The following is a 14,981-nucleotide window of genomic DNA, read 5'->3' as shown; positions in this document are numbered from 1 at the left end:
TTAGAGCCTTGTGGCCCCTGTGCCTGAGAATTTTGTGTAGTGCTCTAAAATTTTGTTTTTTGGTTGTTTTTTTTTAAATTTTTTTATTTATTTATTTTTGGCTGTGTTGGGTCTTCGTTTCTGTGCGAGGGCTTTCTCTAGTTGTGGCGAGCGGGGGCCACTCTTCATCGCAGTGCGCAGGCCTCTCACTATCGCGGCCTCTCTTGTTGTGGAGCAAAGGCTCCAGACGCACAGGCTCAGTAGTTGTGGCTCACGGGCCTAGTTGCTCTGCGGCATGTGAGATCTTCCCAGACCAGGGCTCGAACCCGTGTCCCCTGCATTGGCAGGCAGATTCTCAACCACTGCGCCACCAGGGAAGCCCTAAAATTTTGTTTTAAGTAAATTTTTTTTTTTTTTTTGGCCATGCCGCACGGCTTGTGGGATCTTAGTTCCCTGACCAGGGATCAAACCCCGGCCCCAGCAATGAAAACACTGAGTCCTAACCGCTGGACTGCCAGGGAATTCCAGAGTGCCTTAAAATTTATAACTACAATTTATCCATTCTCAAGTTTGTTATATTGATGCTCTCCTGCCTTGTTTTATTTTCGGAATCGGTGATATATCTATGGATGCTCCAAAATTATCTGTGGTTCCCTTCCAGCCACCAGGACGAATGGGGTGCTGAGGAAGGATCCCTGGAATTTGGTCTGGTCTTGGCAGGAAACAGAGGGACACTCACAAAAGAGGTGGAGAGGGTTTAATGCAGGGTTAAGGGGAACCAGCGAGGGTGGTACAGCTCCAACGAGGGAGTCACTACAACCGCTGGGCCCGAGAGGTGCAGGCGGGAGGCCCTGTGGAACCCAGCAAGAAGTGGACATAAAGAGGGGGGACCTTTGGACTCCCGCTAGGGTCTCCCATTGACCAAACTCAACCAGGAACCAGAAGCAGGAGGAACCCAGTTAATTCAGTCTAAAAAAATCAGGTTCCCTGGGGCACAGAGCCAGTTGGAGAAGGGCAGAGAGTGAGTCTAGAGGAGCAAAGAAGAGCATCGTCACACTACTTGCAGACTTTTTGACCAATAAAGGCAAGTATGACATCTACCAAGTATAGGGCGGAAGTGGACCAGTGGTCACAGAATCTGATGTTTAGACCCTTCCCTTTGGGAGTTGGAATGTCCATGTATCTGTGACCATCTTTAAGCCACCACATTGAGAAACTTGAAAACCTGGACTTCATAGCTTCAGAACAGAAAGTTCTCATGGTAAGGCCATGTGTGCACCCCTGCTCTTTCAAGGAACCTTCATCCCTGTTTGCAGACTGTCTCCGCTCCTACCCCAAGCCCTGCCTCACTCCTGCCATTCGCTGCTGCACCCACAAAATTTGGGACCACCCCGAACTCTTCCAAGCGCGTGTTCGTGACACTCCAATTTTCTGCTTTCCTGGGTAGCAGGGCTCTGCCGCAGCGGCTCCAGAGGATGAATTTATTCATGGTGGCAGGTGTACTGGATGAAACTAAAGAGATTGGAAAATTATGTAAAATGTTTGAGAATGTGCATGCATGCGCGTGCTTACATTTAATGGGCCCATTTGAAAACGTCCCTGAACCCTGAAGCCAAGACAAAGTTTGATATCTCGGAGGCCAGGTGTTTAAATATTTGCAATTCCAAAGAGCCTGATTCAGCCTGCTTTTACCCATTCTCATCCCCACCCTGGTTATGTCTCCCGTGTGCAGGCGTTTCCCTATCCGTTTCCTTCATGATTTAAACAGTGACAGTTGCATCCACATTACAGGCTTTGATTCCGAGTCTTTTGGAGATATTATCCGGAGCTAAGCGGGGCTGTCATCATTTTACAGGTGGAGAAGTTGAGATGTGCAGAAATGAGTTTGAGAAAGGTGTCTTTGGTGGCCCGTGAGATCTGAGCCTCCCCCACCCGCCTCCCCATCCTGAAAACCTGGACCTTTTGCACAGCATCATTTTTTTGGTGGAATGCCTCCTGCTCATTGTAGGATGTTGAGCACCATCCCTGGCCGCCACCCACCGGATGCCAGTAGCCCTGCACACCCCCAGGAGTGACAACCAAAAATGAGTCCAGACATTGACGCCTGTTCTGGGGGAGGCAGAGGGGAGTGAATTACCCGCCGTTGAGAACCACCGCCTTCCAGCAGGGTATTTTAAGATCTTGAGCATAGGAGATTGTTCATTGGTCTGAGATGGGGCTGGGGCACAGGGTGTATTTTTTAAATCTTTTGGGTGTTTCTGATGTACCACCAGCAGGGTGAAGAATCTCTTTTGCAGAATTCAAATCCCATCTCTCTCAGCGTGTTTCCTGATCTATAATGCTGAAATAGTAACACTGTACTTGCCTTGTACAACTAAATCTGGCGGTCTGTGTGCTGAGTACAGTACCTGGAATGTAATAATTTGCTCAATAAATATTAGCTCTTAGTGTGGTGATTATTTTTCTCTTTTATCTTCCCTCTTCCTCCTTCTTGATCCCCAGGTATAAGTCTGGAGGAGGGACCCTGTAGCCCTGATCCAGGAGTCGGGGTTTGTGTATTGAGTGTGGGGTTGAACATGTCAGGGAGCCAAGGGCACAGTAGATGGGTCAGGCAAGGTAAGGCCTGATACACAGGGTGAAATGGGGTTCTTCAGGACGGGGAGGGGCAGGTGCAGGGGTGAGAGGCTCTGAGAATCCCGCAGCTGCGGGTGAACCCGTGATTTCAGGATTTCTCGAAATGAGCATCTGGATGAAGCTGAGGTTCAGCTCCTGGCATTGAGAGTGCGTGGCCAAGGTGCAGTGAAGGTCACTGGAGTTGAAGAGGTCTTGAAAGTGCATTCCAGGCTCTTGGCTGGTTTATCCTTGAGATGGCTAAGCTTCCCTTGGTGATGTCAGGAGGCACGGTGCTGAAAGTAGGTCCGGGGAAACCTGTGTGGCAGTGACCAGGACCTCAGAACTGCACTGCAGTTGGAAGTGACTCATGAGGATAACAGGGGGTCTGGGAGCCGGGCCCTGGGAGGAAGGGCCATGTGTGTGGTTCTGAAAACAAAGAGGCACCTATCAAGACCCCTCCCTCGAATTTCAGTATTGGGTGCCCTGGGGAACATATTGGTTCTGCCAGTACTCCCAGGACAGAACAGGGCTGGAGTGGGTGTTAGTAGGCAGGTTTCAATTCGAGGGAGGCTGTGCTTTGGTAAAAGGACAACATGGAGAGGCAGGACCCCCCCCCCCCTTTCTTCCAGCTGTTCTGAGAGAGGCTGGGCAACTTCCTAAAGGGGATGCCCTGGGGCAGTACTTTCCAGTCGTTGTCAGGTGTGGCTCCCACAGAGGAGGATAATTGTATGGTACAAGGAGGTGAATAGAAAAAATTGCTGGCAGCAGAGGGCAGCCAAGCCTGAGGGGTAGCCCTGCCTGGTAGCCTGGAGATCTCACTTCAAGAGATGAGCGTCTTCGTCGCCTGTAATTCATTTCACGGCACACCAAGGTGCCAAGTCACCCCGTTTGGGAAGCTCAGCTCTTGACGTTTTTGCTGTGATTGGACCGCGGTGTGCTGTATTTCTGCACGTGGCATAGTTCCCTTCCGTGACATCCTGCAGGACATGTGTCATGCCCCTCATGTTACGTGATTGGTTAATGGACAGACTGGGGCCCATGCTCTCGAGTGCTTGGAGGAGATGACCCGTCCTCGTCCCGTTGATTCTGCCCGTCTTCAGTTCCTTGAATGGCGTCCCAGCTGGGGCCCATAGGTGGTTGTTGGTCCCTTTGCCCTGTTTTCAGGTTACCCCTGACCTGAGACATCTTGTGAGAACGTTTCCCAAACTCTGAGCCACCACGTCTCCGTCTGAGATCCCCGATTGTCAGTTCATCCTTTCAGGGCGTATTACTTTCTCTTCTCTTGTTACCAGTTGTCACTGTCTCCAGGCATGGGGGCCCGGGGCGCACTGTTTAGTTATTCAAGCCAATTGCCATTTCTCTCATCCCCGAAATGTAATTGAAAAGAGCCTTAATGGTTTCCAAATGATGATAGCTCCATAAACCGATTAAAAAGGCCTTAATAAAATTGTCTCGAGTTATTCTTGACAGCTGCCGCCAGTGCTTTTTGTGTCCCAGTGATCCCAGCGAGAAATAAGGGCACTTTTTCTTGCGGTCCAAAGCGCCAGGAAAGTCCTCTTCCTCCATCTAACTGCTCCCCCGCTTGCTTTGCTCCCCAGACGATCCACGTTGCCATTGTCTGTGCCGGATACAACGCCAGCCGGGATGTCGTCACCTTGGTGAAGTCGGTCCTGTTTCACAGGTAAGCGTGACTGTCGTCCTCCGCGGGCTCACGTGTGTAGCTGCCAGCCTGTGCCTTTCCTCCAGAAAGGGTTAAATAAAAGCAACATTTCTCATCAATCATTTAAGCTGCCATGAAAATGTGAATATTGTCTGAAACCCTGGGGAGATTATCATGTTAATAATGTTTAACAGCAGTGATGAGGTGCCCTCTCACAGTGTTTAGAATTGTAGCTCTTAGACCTTAAGGGACCTTCAAGGACACTCCAGATTTGCTACGTCAGTTTCTTCATTGCCTTCCCCTGCCTGACAGTCATCATACCTCCATTTACACTTCCCTGCTGACAAGTTGTGTTATGGACTGAATTGTGTCCCCCTAAATTTTATTTGTTTGAATCCTAAACTCCAGGACCTCAGAATGTGATGGTATTTGGAGATAGGGCCTTTCAAGAGATAATTAAGTTAAAATGAGGTCATATAGGTAGGCCCTAATCCAGTATGACTGAGGTTTTTATAAGAAGAGAAGATTAGGACAGAGGGACAGCCATTTTACAAGCCAAGGGGAGAAACCTTAGAAGAAACCAACCCTGCTGACACCTTGATTTTGGACTCCTAGCCTTCAGAACTAGAGAAAATAAATGCCAGTTGTTTAAGGCACACAGTCTGTGGCATTTTGTTATGGCAATTCTAGCAAGCTAATACAGGATGCTTATTCTATTCCAGCGTAGCCCATCCCACCTCCGGGTGTTTCTGACCATTAGACAGTCCTGCCTTACATCAAACTGAACTTTTCCAACCGGTAGATTGTGTGATGAAGTCCATTGGTGCTAGTGCATCACCATGGAGACAGTCATACAAAGGATGGATTCGTCTTCCACCTGGAAATGACAGTCCCTCCTGAGTCCTCTGTTCTCCAAGTCAAACTCTTGCCATTTGCTTTTATAATACTTTTTCATGGCACTTTTCTTCTGTCCCCTCACTATTTTGATTGATACCTAGTTATATTCAGAGTGTATCCAGAATTGGGCCTACAGCCCCAGCCAGTGTCCTTGGGCTCTGCTCGAACATTCTTTCTTACCAAGGATTTGGATGAAGCCCATCCACAGCTGCAGCCAACAGCATGGAAATGTATCAGGTGACCACGGCAGGATCCAGAAGGGTCTTAGCAGTAGGAACAGTCATGAAGAGCTCCCACAGTTTAATTGAACAGTGATCAATGTAAAGTTTTACACCAAAATCTGTCAGCAGCATAAAAGGAGAAGGGAGAGATGGTGGACGCCCAAGACATACCCACCCTGCAGGAAGGTGGGATTCATCTTGTGTCCACTTCCTCTCTCAGTCCCCCAACCAGCCCATCTGTCACCGATGCCTTGAGGTCCTCCTGCCTAAGTAATTTTCAGTTCCACCCCTTCCCCTCCATCCCCACTGTGACTGTCATAGCTCATGTCTACATGTACTCTCAGCTGTGCTTTCTGTCTCCCTGACCCATCCTCCCTAATGTCAGAAGGATATTTCAGGCATGCAAATCTGATTTCCTAAAACCTTTCATTAGCTTCTCCTTGTCGAGGGAAGAGAATTGAATCTCTTTACTGTGGCACACAGACCATCCGGGAGGTGACGTCATTCTCAGCAGTGTTCTCTTTCTCCTCCTTGCTGTTTCTTCATGCTCCAGTAGCACTGATCTGCTGGTAGGTCCCCACCCTCTCCAAGGCGCACCCTGCCTGTTGTTTTCCTCTTGCCGCTCTCTCTGCCCATTTCTCCCCTCCCCCTGCCTCTCCCTGCCACCCCAGGCTGGCAAACTCCTTTTATCCTTGAAGCCTTTGTGTAGGCATCATTTCTAACTGGAAGCCTGGGTTGGGGCTCCCCTTCTACCAGCCCATAATACCCTGTGTATCTTTCTATCGTTATATTTATTACATTGTAATTTATTTATGTATTCATGTTATATCTTCTGTAGTAGAATCTGGGTCTTCTGGAGACAGACACCATGCCTTATTTTTCCTGTTTTCCCAGTATCTCAGCAAAGTACTTAACATGTATTATATGCTCAGTAAGTGTTGACTTGTTTAATAAGTGAACCTAGGAGACTGCATTAATAAATAACCTGAAGAGTGTTAATTCAACCAGTTACCTACTAGCCCAGATTTAGTTTGATTTCACATTCAGGCCGCTATATAGCTCAGTGATGTTCAGCAGATCATCTCACTCTTGAGACTCCAGTTTGTGTATCAGTTAGCTTTTGCTAGGAATCAGTTCACCCCAAAACTTACTTGGTTGAAAACAATATTTCTTAGCTCAGCTGTTTGTACTGAACTCACGTGGCTGGTTCTTGCTGGGCCCCCAGTGTTCCTGCAGTCAGCTGGCAGGTTAGCAAAACATCAGATTCACTGCCTTCTGGAGCAGGGAAGGGAGTTGGGAGAGGTAAACAACCAACAAATATATTACAGGATCAGTTACTGCTAGGGGTGCTCAGGTTCTCCTTGTAGCTCTGTCCGGTTGCCACTGTGATTTCAGTTGTACATCTGAGGAGGAGATGGGAATGTGAATGAAGAGGGGCCCTTTCCCAACACCATGGCTTCTGTGCATTTTTGAGACTCATGGTTCTGCAGCCTTCATCTGCCCCTTGAAACCAGGCATTATGTAGGCTAAGCATTGAATCAGATGAGTGGTTCTCAGCCTTTATGTGTTTAGTTCTTGTCTCTACTAAAGAACTCGGGTCCCTCCCTGATTGAAAAAAAAATCCCACTCTTTAGAGAAGAGTATTTGCATGATGACAGGTAGTCGTGCTCTTTCTCAATTACGGCAAATTTAAGGTCATAAAACCTAAATAATTCCAATAGTTGTTGAAATCGTAAGACTCCTGTTGAGTATAAACTTTTACTCCTACAGTAGCTGAAGCACAAAGATGTTAAATTTAAAAATAGCAATAGTGGGCTTCCCTGGTAGCGCAGTGGTTAAGAATCCGCCTGCCAATGCAGGGGACACGGGTTTGAGCCCTGATCCAGGAAGATTCCCACATGCCACGGAGCAACTAAGCCCATGCACCGCAACTACTGAGCCCGCGTGCCACAACTACTGAAGCCTACGCACCTAGAGCCCGTGCTCTGGAACAAGAGAAGCCACCGCAATGAGAAGCCTGCGCACCGCAACGAAGAGTAGCCCCTGCTCGCAACTAGAGAAAGCCTGTGCGCAGCAACGAAGACCCAACACAGCCAAAAGTAAATAAATAAAATAATAAATAAATTTTTAAAAATAGCAGTAGGTTTATTATCAGCTGCTGATGGCATGCCATACTTTCATGGCGGCATGGGGATTTGAGAAGAAAGCAAATTCTCAGTATGTGGTATGAACATTCTACACCCCACATCAGTGACTACTTCATCTCCTTGGACCGAATAGCCAATTAAGTCCCTCCCATCCTTGAAATTCTACAGATGCGAATCATTCTGTGAATTGATATGCTGGTGATAATGATTTGAGATATCAAGACAAAAGGACCTTTGAAAGACATTCAGCTCAGAAAGTCCAGCTATAAGTAGCTTCATTGTTTCCAAAGCACGCTATGAGGATTAACTAATACTTGATTATAAAATACTTTGACAAATGGAGTACCTTCTTAATGTGAATAATATAGTGGTGCAGGATGCTTCTTTTGGCTTTCACTGTTAATTACAGTAATTAGATTTATTTTCCAGACAAGAATTTTAGCAAAATTTCATTTAAGGTTTGCTTTGTTACATCAAATCAATTTTGCTTCTGCAGCACGCTTAATGACAGTGGGCACACTATATTTTAAAAGATAGTAAAAGTGTTATGGGCACTCTTATATGCTGATGCTGGCAGTAAAAAATTGCTATAACCTTTTAGAAAGAAAGTTCATAGTATTATGACCAAGATATTTACCCTATGACTACTTTAGGGAGTCTGTCTTAAAAGGATAATCCTAATTACAGAAAAAAAGTTTTTGCAAAATATTGGTTATAATCATAAAAATTCAAATAATACTTAAACAGTAAGTCTAAATAATGGAATGTCCTCTTATAGTAAACCATAGTCTTAGTTGATTGTAAAAAGTATGCCATAACATGGACAAGTGATATTTTAATTAATTTATTTATTTATTAATTTATTTATTTTTTGGCCGTGTTGGGTCTTTGTTTCTGTGTGAGGGCTTTCTCTAGTTGCGGCAAGCGGGGGCCACTCTTCATCGCGGTGTGCGGGCCTCTCACTATCGCGGCCTCTCTTGTTGCGGAGCACAGGCTCCAGGCGCGCAGGCTCAGTAGTTGTGGCTCACGGGCCTAGTTGCTCTGCGGCATGTGGGATCTTCCCAGACCAGGGCTGGAACCCGTGTCCCCTGCATTAGCAGGCAGATTCTCAACCACTGCGCCACCAGGGAAGCCCAACAAGTGATATTTTATGATATAAGGTGAGTGACAACACAATTCAAAAACTCATGCATAACATCGTTCCACTATATAAATACATGCACACATGTGTGGCATGCATACAGATACACATATACATGGTTGAAATACGGGGGATGAAAGAATAGCAAAACATACATGAAAAATGGAATTTTTGTATGTTGTGCCTGGGGTGGTAGAAATACAGATGATCTTGGTTTTGTTTTCTCTTTATATATATTTTTGATCATCTTATTCTGCACCCTCTATGATGAAGAAAAAAGGAGGATGAGAAAAATAAATACAAAATAAATGTGAGCAAAGGTATACCTAGTTGAAAATAACACAATATGTGTCTGTGTCACCTAGATGGGAGACTATTTAAAGAAAAATTGGGGGGATGCCTGTAACTCCAATCCCAGGTGCAGATAAACTGGGAAGTATAGCTGCTCTTCAAGGAAGCCGAGCTTTTAGTGAGCAGAGGAAAAAGTATATATATTCACTTAGTCACTAAGTGCTTACCTCCTGGGCAGGAAGGTGGACCAGCTTGTAAACATTTAATATTCGTTTGCTGGGATGATCTACTTACTCTTACTCCACAGCCCTGTTGGCAGGAAGAAACTGGGTGATTTGCCTTACTTTTCATGTCAAACAGCTGGGGTTTTGTGTGTGTGTGTGTGTGTGTGTGTGTGTGTGTGTGTGTGTGCGCTCACGCCCGTCTTTTTTTTTTTTTTTTTTTTTTTTTAAAGCTTTACTTGTGCCCCTCAAGAACAGAGAGGATAAAACAGCATCTTCGTGACCAGTGTCTGCCTCTAATTGTCTTATTGCTTATTCAGGCTTAAACTTGTTATAGAAGCAGTTTCCAGATTTGGAAGGGAGGAACCTAGGATTTAAGTAAAAGAAACTAGAAGTAGGTTCTGATTCTGGACTTTCTATCTATGAGCTGGTGACCCAGCAGGTCACTGTACTTCTTGGAGCTTTGCCTTGCTCCCCAACCTCTCATAGAGCCCTATTGTGAATATCAAAAGAGGTAATCGATGTGAAACATTTACGTATTTTATTTATTTAACAAATAGGAAGGTAGTTCTCACTGTACATCAGGCTGTGTTCGCAGTGTTTTTCAGATATGAACGCATTGAATGTTCATGTAGTTCCGTGGTGTGGTTACTGGTATCCCCATTTTATAGATGATGAAACTGAGGATCCATATGTGAAGTCAAGGCTCAGGGTCACAGAGAGGAGGGGCAGGGCTGGGTTTGGACCCAGTCAGTCTAGCTTCAGAGTCTGAGCTCTTGGAAAGTTACCGTTTTGAGTATCATTTTCTTATTTTTATTTTCATTCATCATTTTGGGTGACCATGTAGACATTATTATTATTCCTGTAATTTCCATTATCATCCTCATCCCCCCCCCCCCAGGTATGTATTTTTGAGGTGTTAAGTATAAATAGTGGTTTTAAAGGCCTGGACATTAGTGTTCTAGTAAGACTTAAGAAAATCGCATAGAGGAAAGAAAAGAAAATGGTAACTATGTGAGGCGATAGATGTGTTAATTAGCTTGATTGCGTTGATGATTTCACAATGTATACATGTATAAAAATATCACCTTTAATGTTTTCAAAGTATTTAATGTACACCTTAAATATATACAATTTTTATTTGTCGATTTTACCTCACTAAAGTTCAGGGAGAAAAACAGCAAGGACATGTAGAATCTGTGAACAGGTAAAAGATCTATGCTATTCAGTCACGCATGTATATGTAAAACCAAAAAGAATTAATTCGTATAGTTCAGATGCCAAGGATAGGTCATTGTATTTGACCTTCATCCCAACCCTGTACAGTGGATGCCATTACTCCCACAAATGGACAAGGAAACTGAGGCTCAGAGAGGTTAAATAGCTTGTTCAAGGTCACAGGTGAATAAGTGATGCTCCTGGGTTTCCAGCCTTGGCTCCGGCCAACCCTGGAATCCATGCTGCTTTTACTACACCATGAGGCCTTTGATTTGCTCTGTTGTTCTCCCCGGGAGAGCTTTTCTGACATGATACTGACTTGTCCTCGATTCTTCCCACATTATCAAGGCCACTTGTCCTCCCCCAAACCAAGAACTCACACTGAAAAGCCCTCCTTCGGGCTGCTGTGGTCTTCTGCAGTGAGTTCCATTTAAAACCTCTCAGTGTAACAGATTCCCTGAGCATTCGAGGTGCTGTCACAGGCTCTTTCTTTTTCTAAAACTGCAATTCCATTGTAACCTTAATAATTAAGGATGATTTCAACTCAGCTGTCCCTGTATATTTTAATAAAAAACAGACTTTGGATTGCCTTACAGGGGCTGTGGCACACTCCTGACAAAATAAGAAAGGAAAAGCAGGGAGAAAGCTAGGGTTTAATCATCTTTGCCTCTTTGTATTACCATATTTATTGCATCCCAGCCTGGAACAGGGGAGCAGTTAAGGAAACCGGAGGCAGCAGGAGCATTGCTCATTATGAGCAAAATCTGCAGGCTGTGCTAAAGATGAAGCATGCGCTTGCTTCCTTCTTTGTTAAAAAAGTGTGATCTGGTCTGAATTAGAACAGACCTAGTGTCTGTGTTGCTTGAACCCAACCAAGTGGACCCCATTGTATTTGAAGATGTGTCCTCAAGCTTGCCTGTTCAGGTAGAAGCCTTTCCTCATGGGCTTAAAGCAGTGCTCCCAAAATGCGTATGTAACTGGTAGACTGGTATAAAAGACTATTTCAGATGTTATATAGATGTAAAATTAAATAACATTGAATCATATATTAAGAAAATTATTCCTTTCTTGATTCTTCTGAATGAGTTCTTATTATCTTCAGTTTATGAAACTCATTTTGGCATAAATATATTCTTAACATCTGTCTAACTCTTGCTAGTTTACCTCTGGACAACAGAGAATAGGATGGAGGCTCATCACCTCTGGCTGATTTGGGGAATTGGAGGCCTATATCTTTAAAACATTTTTACCTTCCTGAGTTAGGAACCAATTGCAAAATAAGACTCAGAAGTTACACGTGGAGAATGAAATATCACCTCTACTGCTGTTAGTCCTGAACTGTGGGATGTTCTTTCAACTGTGGGTTCTTTTTTGGCCTCATGAATTGGGTTTACTTACCGTCTGAGCCAACCTGGACAACTGCAGGCGTTCCCCACCTGGGCAAATGATTTACTGTACAACACAGTTCCCCACGGAAAGAAGCCCAGAGACAGCTGAACAGACCAGACCTCAATCCCTCTCCCAGACTGGTAGGTCAGGCCATCACTCCACATCTCAGGCCAGTAAGTAAGCATTGGGATGTAAATCACATACCATGAAATTCACTCTTGAAAAGTGGTTTTTAGTATAGTCAGAGTTATGCAGCTGTCACCACTATCTAACATTAGATCATTTTCTTCATCTTGTAAAGAAACACCCATATGTATTAGCAGTCACTCCCCATTTCCCCCTCCCTCCATCCCCTGGCAACCACTAGTCTACTTTCTGTTTTTATGGATGTGTTTATTCTGGACATCTCATATCAACAGGATCATGTACTATTTGGTCTTTTGTGACTGAGTTCTCCTACGTAGCATAATGTTTTCAAGGTTCATCCGTGTTGTAGCACGTGTCAGTACTTCATTCCTTTTTATTGCCTAGTAATATTCCATTGTATGCATGTACTACATTTTGTTTATTCATCAATTGGTGGCCATTTGGGTTGTTTCTACTTTTTGACTATTATGAATAATGCTACTCTGGATGTTTGTGTTCAAGCTTTTGTGTGAATATATGTTTTCATATTTTTTCGTATATAACGAGGAGTGGAATTGCTGGGTAACTCAGCAATGGTAGCTTTGCTCAATTTTCTGAGAAACTGCAAAACAGTTTTCCAAAGCAGCTACAGTTGTGTTGGAATTCCACAAGTAACAAATGAGAGTTCCAGTATCTCCATATCTTTACCAACACTTGTTATCATCTATCTCTTTATTTTAGCCATGTTAGTGGATGGGAAGAGGTGTCTGAGTTTTGATTTGCATTTCCCTAGTGACTAGTGATGTTGAGCATCGTTTCCTGTGCTTCTTGGCATTTGTATATCTTCTCCAAGAAATGACCATTCAGATCCTTTGCTCCGTTTTTAACCTGCTAACTTGTCTTTGTCTTGAACTGTAAAAGATCTTTACACATTCTTGGTTTTAAGTCCCTTATCAGACATATGCTTTGCAGATATTTTCTCCCATTCTGGGACTGTCTTTTTCACTTTCTTGATGGTGTTTTCTGAAACACAAAAGTTTTTAATTTTGAAGACCAGTTTATCTGTTTTTCTTTTGTTGTTTGACCTTTGGATGTCATATCTAAGAAACCATCACCTAACCCCAAATTAAAAGATTTACTCTCACATTTTCTTTTAAGTGCCTCTGCACCTCATTTCCAGGTAATTGTGTCCACTCAGGGAATCTGGTTCTCTTCGGTAATTATTCATTTGTCCGTTCATTCATTCTTTCAATAAACAATCACTGGATGATTATATCTACAAGGAACTGTTAAAAAGCTGAGGAAAAGATCATCAACAAAATGTAGCTTCCAGTGCCAAGACTCCGTCTAACAGGGAACAGTTGCAAAAATCTAAGTTTTGAGCCCTGATGTCAGTGGGAGGCACTAAGAAAGGGCATCTGACTCCGTGGAATGGCTTCCTTAGAGCCGTGGCGTCTAAATTGAGAACAGAAGGCTGGAAGGGAAGTGCGGCAACGTGTAGGCGGTGTGGAAGCCACGACAGCGTGAACACAGCCTGTGGGAGAACGTGGCCAAGTCCTGGACCTGACTCACGGCCAGGCACTTTCTAGGCACTGGGGTTGTAGAGGGGGTTAACGAGAGAGTAGGCGCTCTGTGAAATGAGAGAATCTCTACCCTAGACAGCTCACATTCTAGTGGAGGGTGGAGACAGACCTGCAGATGAAGATGGAGATTTCTAATACTAGTCAGTGCTAGACAGAAACCAAACAGGGCAGTGGGGTGGGGAGTGATGGGGAGGGAGAGGGGCATTTTGGATAGAGTAGCCATGGAGGGCTTCCTTGAAGAGATGACACTTCAGTTTATTCTTGAAGGAGGGATAAGAGGTGGCCACATGCAGGTCTGCGGAGGACAATGGCTGGAGTGCAGGAGGGAGTGGGGAGGCGTGAGCATGGATGGGGGACGGGGTGAGCTCATTGAAGGTCCTGTTAGCTCCAGGCGGGAGGCCGTGTGGTGAGCGGGGGATCACGTGATCATTTTAGAGAGTTCAGGGCTTCCAGGACGGACGAGCTATTGGAGGGAGCAAGCTCAGAGATCGGGGAGAGAAGGGGTGAATATATTCATAAGATGTTACTGAAGGTTAGTTGGGATAATAATAGCTAATATTTATGAAGTCCTTACTGCCTGTGAGTCACCGTTCTAAGTCCTTTATATATTTTAACTCAGTTAATTGGACAGTAACTTTGAGGTAGGAGCCATCAGTATCAACCCCATTTTACAGATTTGGAAACTGAGACTAAGATTTAAAAAGCTCACTCAAGGTCACATCATTTGTGACAGGACCTAGATAAGAAGCAGCCAGGCGGTTTGGCTTCAAAGACCCAACCATGAGACTAACGCTGCCTCTGGGGACTTGCGGTTGACTGGGTGTGTGGGACGTGGGCGGGGAAGGAGCCCAGGTGACAATCCCATTTCTAGCTTATGAGTCTGGGTGAATGGTGCACCTTTCACTCAGGCAGGGAATTCAGGAGGACGGACATGTGTAAGGGGCCAAGAGAGGACAACACGAGCCCCTATTTAATATGCCAGGCGCTGTTCCAGGGGGTGGGATACACCAGTGAATGACCAACCAGGTCCCTGTCCCCATGGAGCTGACATTCTTGGTTTGTTAGGAGGGTTGTAATTGGGTCGTCTTGATTCCAAGGGGCCCATGGGATATGAAGTGGGACCATCTGGTTGGCAGCCGGATTCAGAAGTTAAAGCTCAAGGGCGACATTCTGGCTTACACAGGGGCTCTATGAAAAGTGGTCTGGGCCATGCTTTCAGGTGCTTTTCCTCGTGGCCGCTGGAGGTGCAGTTGACGGGACCCACATCCTTGTGATGGTCCCCAAGGTGGAACATTAGCAGAGCCCATCCAGGTGTTCATCCTCCCCACGATGAGACGTGCGCTACTGCTGGCTAGACCGCATTGGATTACTGAGACGGGGTCAGCAAACTGTCAGGGTCCTGGTGGTCCCCTGAGCTGGGGACTGTGTGTCCTCTGATTAAGCGTTTTCCTGGTTGTCTAATGCGGGAAGCTGATGAGGCTCACTGACCCCTTTG

The 14,981-nt window shown here is 45.1% G+C and overlaps 1 protein-coding gene across 3 annotated transcripts in view; it reads left to right on the top strand.

The window, feature by feature from the left end:
• Positions 1-14,981, top strand: part of LARGE1 (LARGE xylosyl- and glucuronyltransferase 1) — a 602,997-nt gene that overhangs the window by 289,455 nt on the left and 298,561 nt on the right. For all 3 annotated transcript variants that reach the window (XM_059936844.1, XM_059936846.1, XM_059936845.1), the window contains exon 4: positions 4,191-4,273. In XM_059936844.1, coding sequence (XP_059792827.1) covers positions 4,191-4,273 — 83 coding nt within the window. The remainder of the gene's footprint in view (positions 1-4,190; positions 4,274-14,981) is intronic.

Source organism: Balaenoptera ricei, chromosome 10 (genome assembly GCF_028023285.1).
Source record: "Balaenoptera ricei isolate mBalRic1 chromosome 10, mBalRic1.hap2, whole genome shotgun sequence".
NCBI lineage: Eukaryota > Metazoa > Chordata > Mammalia > Artiodactyla > Balaenopteridae > Balaenoptera > Balaenoptera ricei.
This window is presented reverse-complemented; position numbering and strand designations above follow the sequence as displayed.